This window comes from Amblyomma mixtum, chromosome 2 (assembly GCF_055824585.1).
Source record: "Amblyomma mixtum isolate Tamu chromosome 2, ASM5582458v1, whole genome shotgun sequence".
In the NCBI taxonomy this organism is placed as follows: domain Eukaryota; kingdom Metazoa; phylum Arthropoda; class Arachnida; order Ixodida; family Ixodidae; genus Amblyomma; species Amblyomma mixtum.
Window position 1 is genome coordinate 311,952,009 of NC_143013.1, and position 25,192 is coordinate 311,977,200.

At 46.4% G+C, this 25,192-nt stretch overlaps 1 protein-coding gene across 2 annotated transcripts; it reads right to left on the reverse strand.

Annotated features, from left to right (window-relative positions):
• Positions 1-917: 917 nt before the first annotated feature.
• On the reverse strand, positions 918-24,584 carry Pp2C1 (protein phosphatase 2C). 2 transcript variants are annotated; one of them, XM_089574995.1, is made up of 6 exons: positions 24,098-24,584; positions 21,168-21,302; positions 17,073-17,288; positions 14,459-14,676; positions 6,067-6,325; positions 918-2,519 (listed from the first exon to the last, which is right to left on the reverse strand). In XM_089574995.1, the coding sequence occupies exons 1-6, from the start codon at positions 24,390-24,392 to the stop codon at positions 2,122-2,124; spliced, it is 1,521 nt and encodes a 506-aa protein (XP_089431121.1). In that variant the 5' UTR covers positions 24,393-24,584; the 3' UTR covers positions 918-2,121. The 2 variants fall into 2 exon arrangements, with proteins under 2 accessions (XP_089431121.1, XP_089431120.1); XM_089574994.1 differs by having other exon boundaries at positions 17,073-17,351.
• Positions 24,585-25,192: the final 608 nt, after the last annotated feature.

The following is a 25,192-nucleotide window of genomic DNA, read 5'->3' on the forward strand; positions in this document are numbered from 1 at the left end:
GCTAGACGTGCCTGGCAAATTCGTTGCATTCATGAAAACTTTTTAGAGCATAGCTCTTAGGCGTCCGTTCCAGCATTGAGCGTCGCCGTTGACCTCAGCGTAACGAAGCGAACGAGCGCAGTGGGAGAGGAAAGATGGCGATAGCGAATAGAGTACGGTGGCAGCATGAAGAATAGAGAACAGCATTGCACGCCGATGTCTGTTCCCCGATGACTTCACTGGTAAGGTATGCATCGCTTGCCAGCGACTGCGCAGATGGCACCACTATGAGACGGCTGGCAACTATGGAGCTGCCGCAAAGTGCCACCGGCTATCTCAGACTACGACAATAGAGCAAGGAGTAAAGCAGTGATGTGAAGGAAGGAATGGCAGCAGCATGAAGAGCAGAGTAGTGCACTGGTCGTTCGCCCGAGGCAAGGCTCATCGGCAGCAGAATGCTGTGCATGCTGCCCAAGTCGAAATCCAGAGCTGCCTCCGGTCGGCACTCCTTGTTCTGTATGTGGTCGCCTATGGTTCGAGTACCGCAGCAGCTGCGCTCAGAAATCTCATTACCAAGAAGCGTAATCGTCTGTTAATTTTTTCATTGACTTTCACTGTGTTAGAAATATGCCTTGAATGACGAATAATCACAGAGTACTGTTTCAAGAGAAAACTATTAAATGCAAGCAGGGAATATATTCTGCTATGCAGAAAGAGAGGGTGTGTTTTGGCTCTAACTTCCACTCTGTTCCCAGAAAAAGGTGGCCCTACCGATACGCAATGGCTATGAACAGTACACTGCTCTGTACGAGTCACACTGCAAACCCAAGTGGCACGGGCAACCCACAACTGTAAACGGTCATGCTGCCCAAAGTTGCAAGGTGAGAGACGAGAAGTATGCGAGCAAGAAGAGAAGAAATTGAAAGGAAAACCAAAAAAGAGTCAAGAAAACATGCAGCACCTCTGCTTGTATTACAAGGCGGCTGCACAGTAAAGCCTGAAATTAAAAGCCAGGCAAATTCTGCTATCAATGGCAGTTCTTTTTCGAGCCAAATTAATCAGTACAGTTGTACAAAAAGCAACTCCACTTGATCTCAAGAAAAAAAAAAATACAACCGGTGTGTGTTACGATGCCTGAACAACGTAAGCATAAGTTATGCTCGAACAAATGCATGATGCGCACATCTCTGCATACAATATCCCATGTTAGCAGACAAGTTGTCTGTAGGAATCAAAACCAAAATCTCAGCTGAAGTTAGCGCACACTGAGCCCCTGACAGTGTATCACTATGATCTGAGCACATGTGGCATGCTTGAAGAAACAGTGAATAAAACCTTCCAAGAGCACTGGAAGCTTAAAATTAACACATACAAAATAATCAGAAACAATGACCTAAAAAAGGCAGTGGTCCAGGCAGTTGCCACACTGCTACACAAGTGGGGCGTTGGCCATGAGGACGAATCAGCGTCCAAAATGTCGGCAGCAATGGTCACAATATGCACACCAGCATCTACAGTCGTCGGAGGATTGCACCGTTCCGCAGTGCACACTCACAAATATGGCGTTCTGAACTGAGCTCATTCAATGGGTTGTTTGTGGACACACCATTGTAAACTAGAAAGGTACACACAAAAATCCCAGACAAAACTTGGGTGCGGTGCTTTCTGTGACCAAGCCAGACAACGGGAAAGATAGTCTTCGGCAGTGTTACTTGGCTGCGCTTGAATCCCTGCACTTGGAATAAATGTGCCACCACTCAGCCACGATGCGGTTGTACTGTGGCTTGTTTCAGTCTTGTATCTGCAGTAGTGTCCTCTTTTTTAACCAGCACTAGAGGGTCATGATGATGGCTATAAATACTGATGTGACGACTTGGAGATAGAACAAGAGAGTTTTCGAGGTCAGGTTTTTGTGCCACGGAGACGGGTGTCAGATGCGGCACATTGCCAGCCACTGCACCATGCGTTGGCAGGCAGGCAGTTGGACGAAATCACTGGACCAGCATGGAGTGGCCACAAGGAACACAGAGGCACTTCTCCCACTCACACACCATGCACGCACGTATACACACTCACACACATGCATGCACGCACACACACACACAAATAAAATCCGGTTCAATGCACGAGCTGCTACTGCACTCATAGTCTTGTCTTGCGTGCATGGTTCTTGGTTGGGTCAGCTGCTGCATCTGCTGCTACATTTTCGTTGTCCTCGTGGGGCCGCTTAGGCGTCACTTCCTCTGCCTCGGCACTGTCTGAGGAGAGGCGCCGCTTCTGGCTCCCAGCTGCCGCGGCGTCATTCTCCTGGCTGCCATTGCAGGCCTCTTTTTCCTCCTCCTGCGGAGGTTTGCACTCGGACTCTGGCCGCGGTTCTCGGTTGCACGTCTGCAGCGCTTCTGCCCGCTGCGGGCAAGGCACAGGTGGTGGGTAGACTCGCTTGGGTGTCAGGATCACCACACGTGGCAGGCCTCGCAACCCTTCTGGCAGTTCACTCTCAGATTCCTCCTCTGGGGACATCGGGGGAGTCAAATTCTGTTCTGCATAATAAAGTATAAATAAAGGAAACAGTTTTCACCTGTCTGCAGGAGCACATGTACACAAGCACCACTTAACAAAAAGTGGACAATGGACAAGCACTGACTTGTTTTGCACGGCTTTCGATTCGTTCTTTCCAACTTTTGATGAACTCGCGGATAACTTAAAGGTGCACTGAAGAGGAATCTGAACTCGTCTTTTTGCCGCGGGAACTCGATCTACACGTTCCGAGCATTCTTAAAAACTTCGATTTACTGCCCTGTGTGGCCGATTTCCCTAATTAAATCGAATTAACGTCCGGCTCCCGCCTTTTTTTTTTAATTATGCCTCGTACGGCGGGCGGAGTCGACCAACGCGGGGAGCGCCTTTCACCCAGTCCCGTGGCGGCTTGCCGCTCTGCCATCGGCGGAGTAATACATAGTAGTTCGTAGAAGCAAATAGTCCGCGTGTATTTTTATTTCTGCGGGCTTATTTTGCGGTTATATTATCTGCAAATGAAACTATTTATTCACGGAAGCCTAAAAAACAAAATGAAGCGAAAGCAAAGCCTCCACGGAGCTGGCTGAAAGGCACTCCCCGCGTTTGTTGACTCCGCCCACCGTACGAGGCAGAATTAAAAAAAAAAGGCTGGAGCCGGGCGTTAATTCGATTTAATTAGGGAAATCGGCCACACAGGGCAATAAGTCGCAGTTTATAAGAATGCTCGGAACGTGTAGATTGAGTTCCCGCGGCAAAAAGACGAGTTCAGATTCCTTTTCAGTGCACCTTTAAATATCTAACAGCTATGGAATACTTTCAAACAGAAACTGTTTGAATTACGTGAAGCTTTTATTCCATCAAGCGTTATATCAAGTAAGAGAGCTAGAGATAAACCCTGGTTTAACACCGAGTTACGTGCCCTTGTTCCCAGACAGCGACGAATGTATCGAAGATACAAGTCGTCTAATTCGCCAGAGTGTTTGGCCTTGCTGAAAACAATAAAAAATGAATTCAGACAGAAGTCTCACATCGCTAAGGACTTCTATTTTTCGAATCTAGGAGAAAAACTTGTCAGAGATACCAAAGAATTTTGGAGATATGTGAAGCGTAATGGTAAGGATGACAGCTCAGTACCTGCTCTGAAAAATGATGAGATAATCATCCATGATGATGAGTCTAAAGTGGAAATGTTTAGCCTTTATTTTTCATCTGTGTTTCTGCCACCTAGTTCACATTCTGTCTGTTTTGCATTACCTCTTGAAATAGATTGCATGCCGGAAGTTAATTTTTGTGTTGACGGTGTGCGTAAATTATTGAAGGATTTGAACCAGGCTAAGGCTTGTGGCCCTGATGACATTCCTGCCGCAATTTTAAGGAATTGTGCGGATACATTATGTCTGTATTTCACCCGGCTGTTTCATGTCGTGCCCATACATAAGAGCGGTATGCGAAACTCCGTTCAGAACTACAGACCCGTTTCCTTAACCAGCATAACCTGCAAAAATTATGGAGCATGTAATATATAGTTGCGTTATGGCCCATCTCACCAAAACAGTCTCCTATGCACTAGTCAACATGGTTTCAGGCGTGGATTTTCCTGCAGTACGCAGTTGGTAGAGTTTGTTCATGATTTAGCATCGGCAATCGATAAGCAACAAGTTGTGGACTGCGTTTTCTTGGATTTCCGTAAAGCATTTGATGCTGTCGTGCACAGTCTTCTTCTCTCCAAATTGAAAGCGTATAACCTGAAGTAATTGCGTGGATTGCAGAATATCTGTCGTTACGAAAACAGGCTGTTGTTCTGAACGGCATTTCTTCACGGTATGCACCAGTTACGTCGGCAGTTCCCCAAGGCTCAGTATTGGGACCACTTTTGTTTTTGCTGTATATATTAATGATATTTCAGTTGGCATACAGTCTTCATTCAGGATGTTTGCCAATGACTGTGTTGTTTACAGAGTAGTAAATTCCACTTCTGATTCGCAAATCCTGCAAACTGATTTAGATACTGCAGCAGACTGGTGTGTGCGTTGGGACATGTCCTTAAATATAAACAAAACTGCTCACGTCACCTTCAAAAGAAAAAGTGCTAATCATCCGTATAGGTATAGAATTCATGATTTTACTCTAAACATAAGCAAGTCATCTAAATATCTAGGAGTCTTTTTTACATCGGACTTACGACGGAATAAGCAGATTAATTATATTGCGAATAAGGCAGCATCACGTTTGGGTTTCCTATGGCAGAATTTTAGCCATTTACCAAGTAACTTAAAAACACAGCTGTATTTCAGTCATGTACGCTCCATACTTGAATATGGATGTGTTTGCTGGGACCCACACACATCTGAGTGCGTAGGAAAATTAGACAAAATTCATAATAGGGCTGTTAGATTTGTTCTTGGTAATTATAATCGGCAAGTTAGTATGACGGAAAGCAAACGGAAACTTAACTGGCAAGAGTTGAAGGACCGTAGAAGGTACATCAGATTGAAATTTTTCCACGAGATTTATTATTCGAAAACTGGCACAAACCGCGAACAATATATCCAGGCACCTCATTATATCTCAAAGCGACTGGACCACTGCTTGAAGGTCAGGGAATTTCTTTGCAAGGGTGACGTCTTGCATTATTCTTTTTTTGTTAGAACTGTTCGGGACTGGAACAGTTTGCCATCGAGCATTGTATGTATCACATCTAATGAAGCATTTTCCCATGCACTGCAATAATTGTTTTATACCTATAATGAAGTCTGTATCCCCCCTGCTTTAATGCCCTGCGGGGCGATGCAGGTAACTAATAAATAATAAATAAATAATAAACATTAACCGACTACCTCATCTTTCCTTCAACCCAGCAGGAACACAGCTACAGGGTGAATCTGAAAGAACGTTTTGAACAGTGCCAAATAACAAAGAAATTTAATGTGCAATATACAGCTTTTGCCATTTCCTCTGACTTGCGCCTGCAGGAGTGCCCTTAAGTTCCTGTAGAGTGACCAGTTGCTGTGACTCAGAGGTGGCTGCAGTGCTTTGTGGATGAACATGTGGTCATTGATTCAACTGGCTCCAGCAGCCCCATTTCAATGAAGTCAAAAAGCAATGACATTCATGTACTGAGATTTCAATGCACATTAAAAACTGCAAGTAGTCGATATTGATCTGTAGCCCTCTACTATACATGTCTAGCAGCACTAGTGTTGCTTTGGCATGCTAAAATCCATTCATTAGTTTCTATACCCTGCATGGCAGAAGGAATAACAGCATAGCAGGAACTACTCTTCAAGCAACAAAGCGTGCATGGAATATGAAATTTAGTTAGTTAAACACTTTAGTTCATAAGCCTGTTCTCCCACTTGCGACTAGTTTATGTCAATGAAGCAGATGTAGAAATCTCTACACTGACTGAACGGCAAGCAGACAACAAAGCCTAGGTCACCTGAAACTCACGGAACGCAAATCAGAAAGACTAACAACTTTACAAAAACATGTTCTACCTGTTTGTTTTCCCATAATGCACTACAATGTTTAACACTCAGCACAAGAACATGACAAGCTTGGACCACTCACCATCGGGAGCTACAGTGGCAGGCTTTGGCGATGGTGGCAATTGTGGCATGTGTGGCTCTTGGAAAGGAGGGATTTCCCCCCGAGGCCGTAGTCGACGCAACAGCCGCTGCCGAAGGAGCACCTCGTTGCGTGCTGGCCCAGATGGGTCGAGCATCACACACACCACACTCGTGTTGTCGGCACGCGTCTTCACACGGCTCCAGCGGAACAATGCTTCGTCCACCAACATCTTGGAAGGGTTGTACGCCAACTGCTCTTTCTGCATACAGAAGATTACAATGCTGACGAAAACCTACACCTGCCCCAATTGCCCACTGGCTCTTTTTTTTTATTCGAGATGTTTGCCATGATGATGACTGCCTCATGATGATGTACTAGCAAGCCAAACTTTTGCTTTTGATCACAGCACACTACAGACCTTAAATGGGTGGAGACTCCAAATTTTCGTTTGGCGTGTTCTTTTGTTCCAAATGTTGTGTATTGCCCCAGGATGCATGATACATGCTCCGCGGTTCATATATGCGCGGTGTTGTATGCACCGAGTGATTTCGGTTTGTCAGCGCCAGGGCGTGCTTTGATGTCCCAACCAAGGAAGAGCCTTGGCCACGTGGGCCCCTAAAGTTGCGACCCATGGACTGCTGCGTCGTCTGCTCCCATACACATGCTGTGCATACCAGTGCCTGCAGAAATTCTGGCAGACTTGGTCGGTACTACGATGCCAAGAAAATCCAAGCGAACGAGGGACTGCACAGCGTTCTCAGACCAAGCAACTCATTTGGGCCGATGTGTTACCACACCATGCCAACACGATTTCTGCATTACAGTCGAGCCCAAATATATTGAACCCAGATATTTCGAATTATTGGCTACATCGAACACACAGACTATCCCCTTGAATATCCCGTGTAAAAGTACAGGGAACTCTCATAGTATATAGCACTTCAATTTCGCCGGACGTTCAATACAGCACCACTCCCCTGCAAGTGGCGCTTCTCCTATCAGCATTCGTCGATCACTTTTCGCATACAGGTACAGGTTGGCTGCGTGGCCCTGGGTACCTGCTGGCAGCGCTAGTGCAGTGAAACCGTGTGATGGGTTGAGCATGAGAAGAGCTCGAGGGCAGCCTTCAATCTCTTGTAGCCATGCGCTAAAGCCAACCCAACTACCTAAAGCCGAGTGGCAGCCCTCACCTGGTACGCTTTGATGCTGAAGCACGGCCGAAATCAAGTGAACCTTCATTTTAACGAGCGATTACTCTATTTATAGCGTACTGGTAAGAGGATTAGGTATTGTATGATAGGGAATGGCTAGTTTCAAAGAACTGTCTGCTGCAGCGTCAATGCAACGCAGGATTGCCATGCCTAGCGTGTGGTGCACTGCCGGCACGCCGGCGACTGGCACGTCGCTGCAAGAAAAGTCTCTCTAGTGTGGGTGCTATGTAGTCTTGCTTTCAGGTTACGGATAAACTTGCCTATTGCGATATTTATATATTGAATTATGGTTATATCTAACTATTTCGCGATCCCCTTCAAGTTTGATATACCCGGGTCTGACTGCATATTTAGCTTTGGCACACTATAGACGCTGATGCTTGGCGGACGTCTGTTGGTGGCCTGCAGTCGACAACGTGTTGTCGGCCAATGCCCGGGTCACACAACAATGCGATGCCTCACAACCTGCACTGACCAATACCCGTCTTCGCTATGCCCCACCCATGCAGCCTCACTGCAAGACAGCTCAGGGTCCTGTGGCTGCTGATTTCGATATCTGATCTCTCTCCTCTCTCGCATTGGTTGTACGTTTAGTTGTTTACGCAGTGTGGTACCGTATTTACTCGCATAATAGGCGCACTTTTTTTCCAGAAAATCCGGCTCAAAGTTCGGGGTGCGCCTATTACGCGGGGTAAAATTTCCGGAAATTTTTCGACTCCAAAATTGAACACACCGCGTAAACGCACTCGTGTACGGGCCGCACCCCGTTTTCGCAAAGAAAATGTTAAAAAAAAAAAAGGTCCGTGTAAGGGCCGCACCGAAACTTTCGGAATGCACGCGCCGAGGCCTCCGCGATCGGCTCCGGCTGCGCGCGACGGGCGCTTGATCGCGGAGGCCACACACGCGCACAGGAGCTTCCAGACGCCGCCCAAGGCCAAGCTCATCGTCATCATCATCATCGTTTTCCTCCGCCGCGAGCTTTCGCTATCTATATCGCCATCAGCATCTCCAGCTCGTTTTTTTTTTGTTGTTGTTGCTGTCAAGTGCCGGGATTTGCGGTAGCGCGATAGTTATCGTGGTTTATGGCTTTGCCTCGGAGCGTTGCTGTTTTAGCTCGACAGGCAAGCACCTTAACAGCTATATGGCTGGGAGTTTGCTCTCGAACGCGGCAAGCGTGCGGCAGGTCGGAAAATACGACGTGGCCGAGAAGCGCGGCAGTTGCGACTGCGGCGTCCCTAAATTTTCTTACGCGACTCCAAGCGCCGAGGTTTTCGCGGGCCTAAGTCGGGAAGGTTTCCGGCTGGAGATGAAGCTTTCCAAACAGACGTTTAAAGTGAGCATCCCTGAAAACTGTGTGCGGCTGTTCTACGCGATGTCGTTGTACGTGCTGTGCGTCCGCATCAGCTGCGACGGCAGCAGCACTAGTGAGGACTAGTAGTCAGTTCAGCAAAAACTTTGTTAAAATAAAGATTGGGAAGCGGGGGGTGGCGAGGCGTCGCCTTGCAATCGTGTAAATACAGTATTGATCACAGTGCCAAGTTCGGGGTGCGCCTATTATGCGCGGAAATAAAAAAATCTGATTTTTCGCGCCCTAACTAGGGGTGCGCCTATTATGCGAGTGCGCCTATTACGCGAGTAAATACGGTAACTCTGCAAGAAGCACTGATGGATGCAAGCACACCAGCCTCGGGAATGCTTCATAGCCAGGTTCACACCGCATAGGACCAGCGTTTTTTGGTCGTTGTATCTGCCTTTGCCGATAGGACCAATATACCTGACTTTAAATTGCTTTAGCCAGAAGTATGTTCGGTGCGCATTTGGAATAATTAAAATGGCCAAATTTGTTGCCCACCGGCGACGGCTGCATGCAGGGCACCTGCACCATTAGTTGGCAGACCAGGTCACACAGTCTAGCAGTGGTGCTTCCCGCTCTTATGTGTGTCCCAAGATGTAATCAATAGTCTATTTCAGGTCACCGTTGTCAAAACTATACTCGACTTAAGGGGGGACACTGGTCTTAGACCTATTTTCGTTATTTTTAGCCCAATCCTAATAAAACTGTACTATCTTGCTCAGTTTTTTGTACTGATTTCTACAATGCAATTCTCTTTCTCATAAATTAGTTGGTTCCCAAGATAATTAATTTTAATTAGTCATTCATTAGTACCTCGGTGCAAAAAAAACTGCTCAATAAAAAATCATTTTTAATCCACGGCTGCATAGTATGGTGAGTAAAGAGTGCAATAATCAAAGCAGTTTTTTCGTTTTACCCTCATTAGTAATTTTACAGCACTTGGAATATCAGTGTTCAAGGTGTGAATGTAGTGCATCGGTAAACTTTGCAAAATTATGAATTTTTGAAGTGTGATTGAACAAATCTGCTTCAATTATTGCACACACTGTGCCTTCAGCTTCCCTTAGCAACTAATACAATATCTCTATCTGTCCTAGATGTTGAGATATCGACATACTAAGATAGCCAGATGTCCAAAATTTTCATGCCATTAAATTGTCAGCGCCTGCATAAATTCAGCCCGCACGATGATCTGAATTTAATATTATGGTCAAAATGATGACTTCTTAAAGGAAAAAAGTGGTACAGTTGGAAAATGATAGCTGTAAATTCCACAAATGTCATTTTTTGAAAATCGTTTTTTTGGTCATTTTTTGGTCTCAAAGACCAGTGTCCCCCCTTAACATTTGCTAAAACTTGTGAACTTGCTCCTACAATCGACGACATCACACATACGAACACCGCGGACTCACTAGGCCTACCTGTCGCGGAAAGGGGGCCGGCGTTGACTAAAATTTGTTGTTTACCACTGGTGAGTGTTGAAGTGTGAACATAAGAAATGTGTACTTGTAGTATGAATAACATATAGACAAAACCAGCTAGTCAGGTCGTCGCCTCATTGGCAAGAAGGTTTTACTCAGCTGCTGATGCTGCTGCGTCAGCGACGGCATATCTGCCAATCAGCCGCCAATGCAGCTTCTGGCCAATGTAGTGCATCGCCTTCACGGTATGTCGCGTTATGTGCTGCGACATCACTAATATTCACTGATGTCATCCCCACACTCATATGTCATTAACTATCATGCTAACGAAGGGTCTCGACCATGAGAGCATTTAAGGGCTCTTTGGAGCTGAATTAAAATGTACTTGGCCGTGGTGACCTTACATGCAGAGGGAGCTCATAACAAACTTTTTATAGCCTCACAATTTGGTGTATCAACCTCTCTAAGTGCTTCCTTGCCTTGTGCTTCACAAGCGTGCACTAGACAAGGCTGCAACTGTGTATGAACATTTTTTTTTTATGATAAAAACATGCCAGCTATGACTACACCCTAGGATCCCAAGTACTTGCTGCTCGTACATAATCGACACCATGATTGCCAGATGCACGTGGTGTGCACTGCAAGCAATGAGCGGTAGTACGTGGCCCCTACATCGCTAGTGCCGCAAGTATGTGGTGGCACGCGGCTGTAAGTAAACCCCCATATGCCAAAAACAGATGTGTGCGAAATCTGCATACAATTTTGTTCATTTTGGATGATACAAATATTTTTTGTGGTCCTGTGATCTTCGTACGATCGATATTCTACTGTAAAACCTCTGGGAATTTCAGATCTTTCAGTGCCACCAAACAGCCAGATCTCTTTACCTCTTTCCACGTTTGTCAAGCACAAACGGCACCTTCATTGCCAAGAATGTTGGAATTTAAAAAAAAAAAAGATCAGAACTGCATGCAATTCACGCTTATCAGGACCTAAGCTCTGGTGCCAGGTCTAGTGTTTAGGAGAAAACCCCAAGGTGGAGTAAGGGAGTAAGTACTCATTGACATGCACCCAACTGCAGCCATACGGCCACAAAGAAAAGCTGTACAGCTTCCACAGAAACTTCGTAGCTGAAGAAAAATTTGTCCTGGTCTGGGGTTCGAATCCGGAGCCATGACGGCATAGGGTATGCATTATAAAAAATGGTATCAGCAGGTGGAAACGAAAAATATTAACAGAAAGAAAAGGTATTCACAGATGGGGACCACTTACAGATAGTGTCATGCTCTCAATTTCGGAGCTGCTCCTCATCAATCAATGCTGCAGTACAAAACATCACCAAGTAGGCCCAATGCCTGTGGCTTTGGTAGTTTCACTCATGAAGGACTGTGTAGGCAGCATTACTGGTATGCAGTGAAAGAACACAACAAACAGACCTGTCCAGCTGTCCGAACAGCAGTGGACAAACCTCAAGAGACCCATTTTTGTAACGCCACTCTACAAACTATCAAAAGAGTACAACTCATTTTCCAATCAGCTCAGCTTTACTTTTTCCCTCACAGTCCACAAGCATCAACAATCCACTGTCTGTGAACTGCTACCTGATCTTTTTGGGCACAAAAGAAGTACCGTATTTACTCGCGTAATAGGCGCACTCGCATAATAGGCGCACCCCTAGTTAGGGCGCGAAAAATCAGATTTTTTTATTTCCGCGCATAATAGGCGCACCCCGAACTTGGCACTGTGATCAATACTGTATTTACACGATTGCAAGCCGACGCCTCGCCACCCCCCGCTTCCCAATCTTTATTTTAACAAAGTTTTTGCTGAACTGACTACTAGTCCCTACTAATGCTGCTGCCGTCGCAGCTGCTGCGGACCCACAGCACGTACAACGACATCGCGTAGAACAGCCGCGCACAGTTTTTTCAGGGATGCGCACTTTAAACGTCTGTTTGGAAAGCTTCATCTCCAGCTGGAAACGTTCCCGACTTAGGCCCGCTAAAACCTCGTCGCTTGGAGTCGCGTACGAAAATTTTGGGACGCCGCAGTCGCAACTGCCGCACTTCTCGGCCACGTCGTATTTTCCGACCTGCCGCACGCTTGCCGCGTTCGAGAGCAAACTCCCAGCCGTGTAGCTGTTAAGGTGCTTGCCCGTCGAGCTAAAACATCAACGCTCCGCGGCAAAGCCATAAACCACGATAACTATCGCGCTACCGCAAATCCCGGCATTTAACAGCAACAACAACAAAAAAAAAACGAGCTGGAGATGCTGATGGCGATATAGATAGCGAAAGCTCGCGGCGGAGGAAAACGATGATGATGATGATGAGCTTGGCCTTGGGCGGCGTCTGGAAGCTCCTGTGCGCGTGTGTGGCCTCCGCGATCAAGCGCCCGTTGCGCGCAGCCGGAGCTGATCGCGGAGGCCTCGGCGCGTGCATTCCGAAAGTTTCGGTGCGGCCCTTACACTGACCTTTTTTTTTTTTTTTTAACATTTTCTTCGCGAAAACGGGGTGCGGCCCGTACACGAGTGCGTTTACGCGGTGTGTTCAATTTTGCGAGTCGAAAAATTTCCGGAAATTTTACCCCGCGTAATAGGCGCACCCCGAACTTTGAGCCGGATTTTCTGGAAAAAAAGTGCGCCTATTATGCGAGTAAATACGGTATATATGAAGAGCCTATTCTCTTTGGTGCTATTATGCCAAATTACTTTATATATTTATTTATATAAATGAGTAAATTTATAGAAAGATATCAAGACAGTTAAAATTGGATATATTGGAACTTAAAATAGTACAGGATTTTTCGTTACATCCAGACTTTTGCAATATGCCATCTTCAGAAAACTTGAAAGGAAAATGCAGAACCGTAAGCACAATAGGAAATTACCTAATGTAGGTAGAATCACTTTTAAAATATTTGCAGCATCCGAAATCCCCCCTTCCTCACAGCTTGGAAGTCATAAATGAGGAGAAATAATTTGCTATCATGCTGACAGCGCACCACTACCTCCACCATGGCGCAGACAACACCTCCCGAGAGTGTCTAACAACTTTATGCTCATGGTTCTTTCGAAGTCACAAATACAAGCAAAGTGAGAAACAATTGAAGCATTATTAGTATTATATTGCATGCACTTTGTGAATTATACAATGCCGAAGAGGGTCAAAGACATTCGTGTCCAACCATAACATCGAACCTAGACCAAGCACATGCAAGGCAAAAGCAACCAGTGCGATGACCAGGTTCCACAAAGACAGAAATTAGCTTTACCACCACCATCATCATCATCAGCCTGACTACGCCCATTGCAATGCAAAGGCCTCTACCATGTCTTTCCAATTAATTAACGCTGTCCTTTGCCAGTTGCGGCCACTGTATCACCACACATTTTTTAATCTCATCCACCCACCTAACTTTCTGCCGCCCCCTGCTACGCTTGCCTTCTCTTGGTATCCACTCCGTTACCCTCAAGGACCAGCGGTTATCTTGCCTTCGCATTACATGCCCTGCCCAAGCCCATTTCTTTCTCTTGAGTTCGACTAGGATGTTACTAACCCACGTTTGTTCCGTGACCCACTCCTCCCACTTCCGATCTCTTAATGTTAATGTTACACCTATCATTTTTCTTTCCATGGCTTGCTGTGTTGTCCTTAACTTAATCTGAACACTATTTGTTAGCTTCCATGTTTCTGCCCCATAGGTGAGTACCGTTAAGATACAGCCATTGTATACTTTTCTCTTGAGCTTTACCAGTGACAACACAAGTGGCACCACTATGGTGCATAAAGCAGCAGTCCTATCAGGCCAAGTTCAGCTTGCTTGTTTTGTTCTTTTGTCCGTAACACCTAATTTTAGTTGCATGTTTTCTTCTTTCACATGATGCGTTAAAACAGTAGAATACATGGTTCACCACGTGGTATTTGCCTATGGCCAATAAGTAATTTATAATTGAATTTCTTCCCTCATGCTGCTCTGGTCTCCCCAACCAAACACTGGCTGTGAAGTGTAGTTGGTGTTTAGGTCACACGTGGCACCAAATAAACTGAAATAGAACTGGCGAAAAAATGACCTATTGGGCAATTATATAGATGTTTTTTCATGGCTCATGTGACCTGAGCACCAACTACACATCACATCCATCGTATGGCTGATGAAACCGAAACAGCATCAAGAAGAAATTGAATTATAAATTAATTAGCGGTCATAGGTGAATACCATGGGGCAATCCATGTGTTCTCATGCCTAAAGCATTATTTGGAAGAAGAAAGCATGCAAGGAAAAACTTGGTGTTGACAGTCCTTTAAAAAGCGGTGAGAGGCAACCAAGAACCCGTCAGCTCCCAAACAGTGCTCTGTGATGCCATCACAGTCTTTCCAAGGGACAAAGACATGTGGCCCTCTCACCTTCCCAGTTTGGGCAGCTTCGAGGAAGGCCTGGTCACTGTCCCGCTCAGCCTGCTGCACCAGCCGCACAGCGTCAGCAGTGTCCACCATGTTCCAGAGGCCATCCGAGGCCATGACAATGCAGCGGTCTCGGCGCGTGTCTATCTGCATCACACTCACGTCCGGCTCTGGGCTCACCACAAATTTGCCCGCAGTGTAGTTGTAGCTCCAAAGGTCACCTGCAGCCACCACACAAGAGCAACAGTGACTGTCACAGCGGAATGACTCCTCACCAACAACTGCAAAAGCCACCACCACAGCAACCTTCCTCCACAAGGCCTTACACTGAGCTTTCAGCAAAACCAAGTCTTAGGTTTGTGTCGCAGGATAGGCGGTTTGAACTAGCAGCACACACCTGGTCCCAGAGCACAAAGGCATTATGCACTAGCCTTGCAGATACAATAAATGCAATGCACAAAAAGCACTCTTTCTAAAGAAGGTGCCTGTTACATGTAGGAACAGCATCTTGCAAGTAAGGGCACATCTAGGAAAAAAAAAGATAGGTTGCTGAACAGCTGATTTCATGTAACGAGTCATGATACGTGATATTCCAAAAGGGAACTGCAACAGCGCTACCTGGGGCGCGATTACGAGTTGCTCAAAATCGTCTCAATCGGAAAGTGTCTCAAAAAGTGTCTCATTTGCCCCGTTCCTATTGGTCGGTCGTGACCAGCGGCCATATTGGTTTTTTGCGTCACCGGCCGACGTCAGAAGTGCGCCAGAAGTGGTGACGTTGCTTGCCTAATTATGCGAGCCGATTGAGACGATTTTTTGAGACTAGAACGAGTGGTCTCAAACCGCTCGAGACAGAAAATGGCGGTTGTTTACATGGCCGGTGGCCGCGCGAGCAGCGGTGTAAGAGGGTGCATGAAGACGGTTTTGACGTGCCGGACGAGTTGTTTCGACGTTTTGACATAGGAAGGAGCATAATGGCTGTGCGACGAACTCGGCGTTGAACTTGGAGGTGTGCGGGTGAGTGCGCGGTCAGTGGAGCGGCAAGTGCCTGTGCGCGCCTTCGCCGCCGGTGGGTTTCAAGACACCGTAGGAAATGAAGTAAACGTCGGCGTAACCCAACCAACTGTGCAAGTGTTTGCGGTGAGTTGCGGAGACCACTGTCAAAGTTAAGTCGCAGAAGGTGCGCGCTTTCCGGCGAGACCCCTCAAGACAAGGCGGCGGCGAAGGTGGACTTCCTTCGCATAAACTTTCGCCACCGCAGTATCCCCGGCGGCGTCATCCGAGCATCATCCGAACGGAACGGCACCACCAACACGAATATCAAGTGCTTAACCCGAAGCGGGCGGCATGAGTTGGTTACGAGGCGGAAGAGTGATTCTTGCCGCAGTGACCGGGCGTGCTTAATTCCCGCAGTGAGATTGCAAGCTCCCATGAGCTGCACCGGTCTGCTTCCTTCCGGTCTGCTTCACCGGTCTGCTTCCGTCTGCAGTTGCTGCAGTGTGATTATTCATGGTCGCCGGGTATTTTCTGAACAAAAATAAATATAATCACGCATCGCCCTTGGAGCACATTTGCCATCGATAGCAGCAAGGTGAGTTCACACTGGCGAGTCGCGGAGGTCGCGCGACAGGCTTAAATCGATTTATTACGCTCCCTCCCCGCTTTACATGTGCTTCGCAAACCGTAACTAATTGACCGAAATCGGTCGCCTAGAATACTAGCGCGACGATTGCAACTCGCCAGTGTGAACTTGCCTTGAAGCTGCCTTCGCCGGTTTTCGAGCCAAGCGCTCCTTCCAAATTGTTCTCGGCAGACTCGTAGCAATCACTGCCTTTAAACAGATTTTTCCGTGCACTTAAGACGTCTGCGCAGTACTTTGATTCTGCGTAATGTGTAAAAAAAGAGGACAGCCGTCGAATAGCTGATTTTTTTTCTGGCTGCCATGTTTACGATGGCTGAACATGTGCGTGGAGGGATAAGGCTGAATCGGTTGAATCAGGCGGCAGCTCACGCCGCCTAGCCGCCGCTACCGACGCTTTTCCAGCGTCAGCGCACCCTCGCGGCAGCAAAAGTGACTGAAGAGCAAATTTAATTGCAAAATTGAGGACGCTTCCTCTTTTGCTTCATGTCGTTGAGTTTGAAACATAGTTTGTTAGCGAAATAAAACATTCTTCAAATTATTAACGGCGTGTTTACAGAAGAACTTTAGCATACGGTCCCTTATTGCGCAACTAAATGCTTCCTGGGTGGAACCCTACTATTAGACACCACAACCTCGCTGCTAATTGGTTGATTCCGCGGTCAACAACTCGCGGTGTCGTCATTTTGACGTCAGAGTCTCAAAATTGAGACGATTTCTCGTAATAGCGCCCCTGTGCCACTTTAAATCCTGCTTGCAATGCTTGGTGTCAACGAAAAGAAATGGGAACATAAAGGCAGCTGCACGAAAGTAGCGAAAAGATGTCTACCCATGCACCATGCCACGTCTACATACTACCTACAGTAACCTCAGACAGGCTGTTTGCTACTAGTGGCAGAAACACGGATCAGGAGACTGTTATAAAGAAGGTGACCTGAGGACGAACAACCAAAGCAAGACGCTCTTTCAACACAAGCTCACCGAGAGACCTTGCCACGGCAAGGAACGGGATCTTGTCAAAATGGGTGCTCCTTCTGACAGGACCACGGTGGCCAACACAGGGCCGGTTCCAGACAACCCGGTCCACTCCAGACTTGTTCATCACCAGGCCACCCACACTGTTGATGCGCTCCTTCTCTCGCGGATTCTCTGGCTTGTGGTCATGAGTCAGTGGCCGTGCGAACCAACTCTCGCCATCTGCACCATGGCAATCGTCGTCGCAGCAGCCTATCAGCGCGTCTTCAACAGCAGTCTTGGGAGCTAGTTTGAGGTATAAAAAGTAAACTTAACAAGCATCATAATATCTCTGCAATATTCACTGGCATGCCTCTTTCAATAAGCGGCAGTGCTTTTGCACTATTGAGCACCTGCACACCAGTCACTTCTTTGTGTTAGTGGAATGCCAAAAGAACTAATAAAGCAAACAAAAATAAACACCACTTGAATAACAACTTTGTCTGTGACATGTAAAAGAAATGATCCTAATGCATAACAGCAACAGTAATGTGCTTCTTGCCTAGTAAATTTACAGTTTCCATGATTTGTGAAAATAACAAGTATGAACTAGGCCAGTCACAACAGCATACAGGGTATGGATTCTGATATATGGCATTTGCTTACACGTGTGATTAAATGGTTTGGTTTGGTTTATGGGGTTTAACGTCCCAAAGCGACTAAGGCTATGAGAGACGCCGTAGTGAAGGGCTCCGGAAATTTCGACCACCTGGGGTTCTTTAACGTGCACTGACATCGCACAGTACACGGGCCTCTAGAATTTCTCCTCCAAAGAAATTCTAGCCGCCGCGGCCGGGGATCGAACCCGCGTCTTTCGGGTCAGCAGCCGAGCACCATAACCGCTGAGCCACCGCGGCGGCGTGATTAAATGGTCAATCTACAGTCCGTAAAGAGTAAAATTTTTTGCCATGCTCAGCAGGTCTTGCTCTGTGGTGGTAGAAACAAGTACCGTATTTACTCGCATAATGCTCGCACTCGCGTAATGCTCGCACCCCCCACATTGGCTATCAAAAATTGGGAAAAATTTTTTCCCCGCATAATCATCGCACCTCCAAAATTACTGCCGCGAGCCGTCTGCTTCTCGTAGCGGTCGCCAGCTATTGACCGCGGCTACAACTACCGTATTCACTCGATTTTAAGCACCCCCTTTTTTTCACGATCGCGATGCCCAAAGTGAGAGGGGTTGCTTAGATTCGAAAAATCTAAACTGACCCCCCCAACCACCGCTACGCCGTTTTGCGAAGGTGTCTCCAGCTCTCCTGTGTCTCGTAGGCCTCGTTTGCCTTGTTTGCGTGTGGCACCGTGCTCTTTGTGCCGCTTCGCCATGGGACGCTACGGAAGCTACACAGCTGATTTTAAGCTAAAAGCTATTGAGTATGCGTTGGAACATGGCAACCGCGCCGCCAGCAGAGTGACGGGAGGTTGCGCGCGGCAAATAAAGTGCTTTAGCAGCTTGAGCTTACGTTCACCTTGTACTTTCATAACGAAGGTAAGTTCTGCTTGAAAGTAATGTTTTAGTTATATTTACAATAGCGGACCTAACAATCCCGATCTCGCACCCATTCATCTTTTCATTTAACACTCCGAAACATTTGCTTGAAAATTTTCCCCGCATAATTATCGCACCCCCAAACTTCGCGTTGATTTTCAGAGAAAAAAAGTGCGAGGATTACGCAAGTAAATACGGTACTACAGGACTTGCAGTTTCAACAAGTTTGAAATTTGAAGAAAAAGTGTAGCTGGCAATGTGGTGCATTCTAACTTTGTCAGTTTGGAGGAAGGCAAGCAACGTAAACAGGACCAAGCACAATACAGAGTACGTTCTACAGATATTTCAGGTGTCCCTCTTTCCCCTTGAAAACAGTCACCGTATTCCACAAGGTGCAACTCTGCTTTCTTATCTTTCAATGAAACGTTTTGACACAGCAGACTGCCACTAAGTTGACAGCCGCAATCTAACAGATATCACCAGTCTTATTTTAGTGTTATTTTCTTTAAACCACTTCGGAGTTTAAACTTTTCACGATGCTTCATGATTAGCCATGTTTCTCAGTTGATGCCATGCTCATCGCCTCGGCAGTGGGCAGTCACCGTCCCACCTCTGATGACAAGACTGACCACGCAGCTTACCAAGTAGAAAGGAATGTCGCCATGTCAAAAATTTAGTTTAAAAATTTTTGTCATGTTTCTCAGCACCACAACTGGGCATATATTTATTCAGGCAAGGAGCTTTCGATTGCTGAACGAAAAATATGGCCGATAAAATAAAGTTTGGTTTGGTTTATGGGGTTTAACGTCCCAAAGCGACTAAGGCTATGAGAGACGCCGTAGTGGAGGGCTCCGGAAATTTCGACCACCTGGGGTTCTTTAACGTGCACTGACATCGCACAGTACACGACCCTCTAGAATTTCTCCTCCAAAGAAATTCAACCGAGTCTTTTGTAACTCCATTGTTCAGATAAAATAAAGTGGATTGGCACTATAACATTTGTCATGAGAACCAACATTTGAACAACACCACAAAGAAAAAAAAAGTCATCAGTGAGTGGACAAAAACATCCACTCTAGTAATGTACTCCAAATATTTTATGGGTGAGGAGAAAGGTATGTGGCTGCTTCCCAGAAACGGGAGGAGGAATTTGACGACCACGATCGGGGCCTGCTTGGTTCCTAATCTGCACTAATATAAAACTTATCCCTGCCTGCACAATAAGGGACTGAATGTGTATGTTGTCATGTGGTGGCGCTGCCAACTGTGTGTGGCAAACTATAAATGTAAACAATGCCATAAACAGAAGAGCAAGCCAAGGTGGTGAGGACATGTGGTAGCCAAATACCCTACCAGCTGCATGCAGTGATTAAGTTGTATAACCTTTCTGTTATTACTAGGGCCCGGAAATTTAGGCATTTGCCTAAAAATGCCTATTAAACGAGGGATTTTTGCCCTTGCCTGCCTTTTTGTCACTTTTTAGGAAATTCTACCTATTTAACCACAATTTTTGCCTATAAATGCCTAAATCCGGCACTTCGGTCCTCGGTGACGTTTTTCAATTTTGAGACATATGTCTATGTATGGTGAAAGGCAGGCGCCGATGCACGCACAAAAGGCGCGGGTCTCGCCGAACGTTTTTCTCGAATTGTAACTTGAACGTAGTGTAACGAAGTGCTTATCTCGAAGTGTAGCAAGAGGCGAGTTTGGAATGAGACCTGAGATACATTAGTGCAATCTTCTCAACATTGACGGAAAGAATGACAAAGTTGGAAAAGGCTGGACTCTCAATAGATGAATCGCTGAAGGAAGTGGCAGAGGTACCGTAGCACCTCGGGGAATGGAAGAAAAGGGCGCCACTGCATCTACGATGATGCAACAATTGGTAGAAAAAAAATAGATGCCTAGAAACAATTTCCCAAATCAGAGTCTTTCTACGCGGAGATGATACGGGCACATCACCTGAAGGCCTAAGCCTTTATCAACTCTCATGTTTTAGGTTCGCGCCACTAAGTTCATGCGATGTCCAAAGAAGCCCTTTAAGGTACAAAACTATGCTTAGCGAAAACCGAAGGAGCTTCACGCTCGAAAACCTGAGAATGTGCTTTATTGCTTCAGTTGAGGACTCCGTACGCTCCATGCTTGACTTATAAATCTTGTACTTCTGAATAAAGAGTATTATTCAAAGCGCCCATTTTTGCTTTATAGAGCCTATTTCAGTGTTTTTTAGAGCCTAGATGCCTGCCTATTTCGGGGTTCTTTAGTGCCTAAATTTCCGGGCCCTAGTTATTACATACATCATGTTATAACTGCGCTTCACTCCCTATATTATCAAGATTGCACCAAGCATCAGCCTGGACAAACAAGACATTTCTCAATGAAAGCCCAGGTAAAGTAGCAAAAGATATTTACAGATGGGCAGTTGACAGCACAACAAATCAAGCTGTGACAGAGTGAAGAAATAATATGCAATTATACAGTCATGCTGCTAGCACTTGTAATGAACTTGCGAAAGTCTGCATGACAGCAGCACCTTGCACAAGCCGTATCACGCTAAGAGATGACAAACTTACCCATGCTCTCACACCCAAGCACAATACGGGAATCTCCAACGTGGCCAATGTAGAGCTTGCTACGCCGGATGAAAGCAATACTTGCTGTTGTGCCTGAAGTGCTTGGCAAACCGGACATAGTCTTGGGCCACTTCCCTGAGTCAGCACACAAAAAAGAAAGTTCCGACTAAATGACCAGAAAGAACACAATGTGTTAAAACATGACAAACAGGTCTGCTAAACTAGCTATTCCCTGTAAACACATATCACTCGACGCAACGGTTGCAGTGCGAACCGTAAGCACTGCCATTGGTTTATCGAAGTAAAAAAAAGTCATTTTCATTCACACGGCTGGAAACCTGTAGCAAGATCCTTTTCATTATTTTGCAAAGAACAATGTTCTACACACGACGCTGTGCGGCTCACTGGAATACGCTCTATGCAAAAAGCAATCGCTGTGCCATCCCCTCACACCAAGTCGCCGTGTTTTCTTTTTTTTTTTCTGGTACCCCTGAGTAGTGACACGGCTGCTCGATTTCCCACTATTAGCGTCTTGAATTTAGCAAGTGAATATCTGAAGGCATAACCTCTGTTCATTCAAATGAGGCTCCTCCTTGTCATTTGTAGTCAGTGCAAGCAGTGCTTAGCATGCATCGTCACACTGCATAGCTCTCGCCGGAAAAGCAGGCTCTGTGCAAAACTGAAAATTTAGGGAATGGTCGTTGTATTGCATCATGGTGACTAGCATGCTTACTACATGCATGTGAATTTGTGAAGTGTAGTGAAGGTAGGCAGTGCATAACTGAGCTTTTGAAATCATGAGGTGAAAAGAGCTCGTGATTTTTTTTAATGCGCGGTGCGGTGAACTGTAAACTTTTTCAACAGATGATAAGTTGTATAAAATTAGGGCCGTTTTTTTTTTTAAGAGCAGATGACTAGCTACTAGTGCACGAAAGCCGTTTTTGTATGCAGGTTATGCACCCACAGATCGAGAAGACGGCAACAGCCGTTAATCTCGGAATGAATGAAAATAAACTATAATAAACGTTTTCGTCATTGCAGTGAGCATGTATTAAAAACTATGCGTGTTTCAGGATACCCACCCAGCAATGATCAGCACGAGACTTCCTCCGTGGCATGGCGCACAGTTGTTGCTTTAAGTTTGCCCAGTCACATGAACAACATGAGAAAACAGTTTTCGTGTGCTACCCCTCGTTTGCACAGTCTCGAATGCATGTGAGCCTTGTTTGTAAAGATGAAGACTATACCTTTCCTTATTCATTTCGTTATTTTTTGACTAGAAATTTAGAGACCCAACAACTTTAACTCAATCAAACTGCCATGACATGTTGAGAGGAATAACCTATGAACTGGGCGCTGTGCAGTAACAAGCACCCTGAAATACTGCTGAATTGTGCCAGATAGGCTGATAAAATGCACAATAACGGAACATCGCATCACTTTTAATTGACCACAACCCGAAGCTATGCATCATATCTTCTACTGAAAGGCCAACTCCAGTGCTTTTAGAACACCAAGTAGATAACCACATCACATTCCTTAAGAGTCCCCTCGCTCCAGTACAAAAAAACCATTTTTCAAAATACGAAGCAGAAGTATTTAAAGTAGCAAAAACCAGGAAACCGAAACTGAGTTTGGACCAAAATATGACGTCGCGACAGATGGTCCTATGAGGTCATGGGTACTGTCACAAAAATTATCGTGTGCACGTTGATTGCCACATTGGTTATTTGTGTCTGCTGCGACTATGGACGGCCGTGCGTCCATCACACATGCAACGTTGCCTGCAGAAATCTCCCTGATTGAGGCCACGAAATGGGAAATTTTAAAATCCGTTTGCGCAGCAACAAAACACTGCCAAGCAGCGAAATTTGGCACACCTGTCTAGAAAACCGCGGTGAACGCAGCGTGAAAATCTGGTGAAAAATCAGAGGAGGTAAAAAAACGTCTGAGTTTGCCTTGATGACAGCAGGGCAGGCCAGCACTCTGTGACGGCACTGACAATGCTTGATGCATTTTCAACTTGAGACTGTCGGATCGTGCTCACGAATTCAGCAAACATGCAACACCTTGCACCGAGCTTCGGGGAGTGTCGTACTGCTTGTGAACTTACGCGCGCTGACGAACAAAAAGTTACCGCGACGGCAAGGACGGCGCGGCCGTCGCGTCGTAGACAGAACGACTTCCGGTGGACCGCACGACGTCGTGCGTAGAACGTTGCTCTTCGTAAAACCGATACACCGCGCACTGCAAGTTCGAGCCGAGTGCCCCAGTGCGTGATCAACAGGAACCAAAATGATAGCAGTGTTTCTATGGTGCCATTTTCCTTTGGTCCCACACTTTGTACGGGTCACGTAAAGGTTAATTAAACAGCTTCGCTCAACAAAGCAAGACGCATGACAAAAGAACACACACTACTGGCAAACTGATAATGATGCCGCGATACAGCCGATCGCCGCGTCCAGATCACCAAGAAAAATGGTACACCAGACTACACAATACTGCTATCCAGCTAAGAGAATTTTAAGTGACAAGTCAAATGTTATCAATCTATTTTTCAGAATGGCTTTGTTGAAAATTTTCAAGACCAGTGATACAGAAAACCGCGAAGACTTCATTCCACCGACACACACTTCACAAAAACTGCTACTAAAGGGCCGACATTACGAAGCACGCTTATGTAAGTTACATGCGTCGGCTTAGCAGTACACATGGCCACGTTTAGCCGGCATTTCCCATTAAATAACGCACAATGGCCAAGCTCAGCTGGACAGAACAAACGTTAGGCTTAGCGCGTCACGGGCGTGTTGCATCACGGGTAGCGCCGCCGCCGGAGAAGCCGCGTTCGCTTCCCGTGACCCAACAGCGTCTCGTTCGCGACAGACCAATGCGGCCGAGGACACAAGGAAACTGCGGCTCGGAAAACTCACCGACTTCCTTCCACATGCCGAGGTGTGTTGTGAGGAAGCCGTGCCTGATCGCGCGCAACACGCGCTCATCGTTGTCGGACCAAAAGTCGGTTTGTTTCACGATAGAGTCGAGCAGATGTTCCTTGGCGTACAGCGCGGCTTCGCGACCGCCGTGGCCGTCGAAGATGCCGAAGTAAGCGTACTCCAGGTCGGTTTTGTCCTTGGTCTGTTGATAGGCGACGACGAAGGCATCTTCCATGTATTTGCGGCCGCCCTGGTTACAATGCCCGGTGACTCGCAGGTTTAAACCTATCATCGCGGCGGTTTCACTGCATAGGCACACTTTATCCACGCACGACACGATCGCTCAGTTGCCTAGCTGGCTTGGCTTCGGCGTTGTTACAACCTGCCCGCCGCAAGCCGCGCCAGCTTCGCTATTGCACCACACGGGTTCCCCACAGTTCCTTCAACCGGCGCTCCCTCGCCTGTCTGGCGTATTCGCCCATTCTGCCGCCGTTGCCCTCGCCTGCCCTCGCTGCTCACTTGCTCGCCCTCGTGCTTCTCTCTCGCTCATTGCCCCCACAGAACAGAATTTGATTGGCTGATGTCAATGATGACGTCATTTTAGTTTTTTTTGCTCTTTTTATGTAATAATAAAGGCTGACGTGCGCAACCTCGCGACCGGCGAAGCCAGCGAAACTCTTGGAAAGGTGGGAAGTCATATTGGCCTACGAAAAACGAGCTGTTTCTCTCCCCGTACGCATTTTGTCGTACAGCTGTCATGTGTAAAAAGGCTTGTAACGGATGTGAAAGCAAACCTTTCGGTTCGTTTCGGATGCAAGCATCTGAGACTCATATTCTGCGATCACCTTTCATCCAGATTGATAAAATACTTAACATCAGTTTTTGTTTAGGAAGGTTTATAAGGTTTACTTTTAGAAAGGGGTTTTCCAGGCTTAGGCAGCAAAACCAGAAATTAACGACGCGCTGTTTCGGTAGTTTCGGTGGAGAGCAAGAAGAAAAATCTATAGAGCTTTTAATGGGAAAATCCACGCACTTGCAATACACTGGCTAGCTATATTGCACAATTAACTAACCAGTTCAAATCAATGGGAT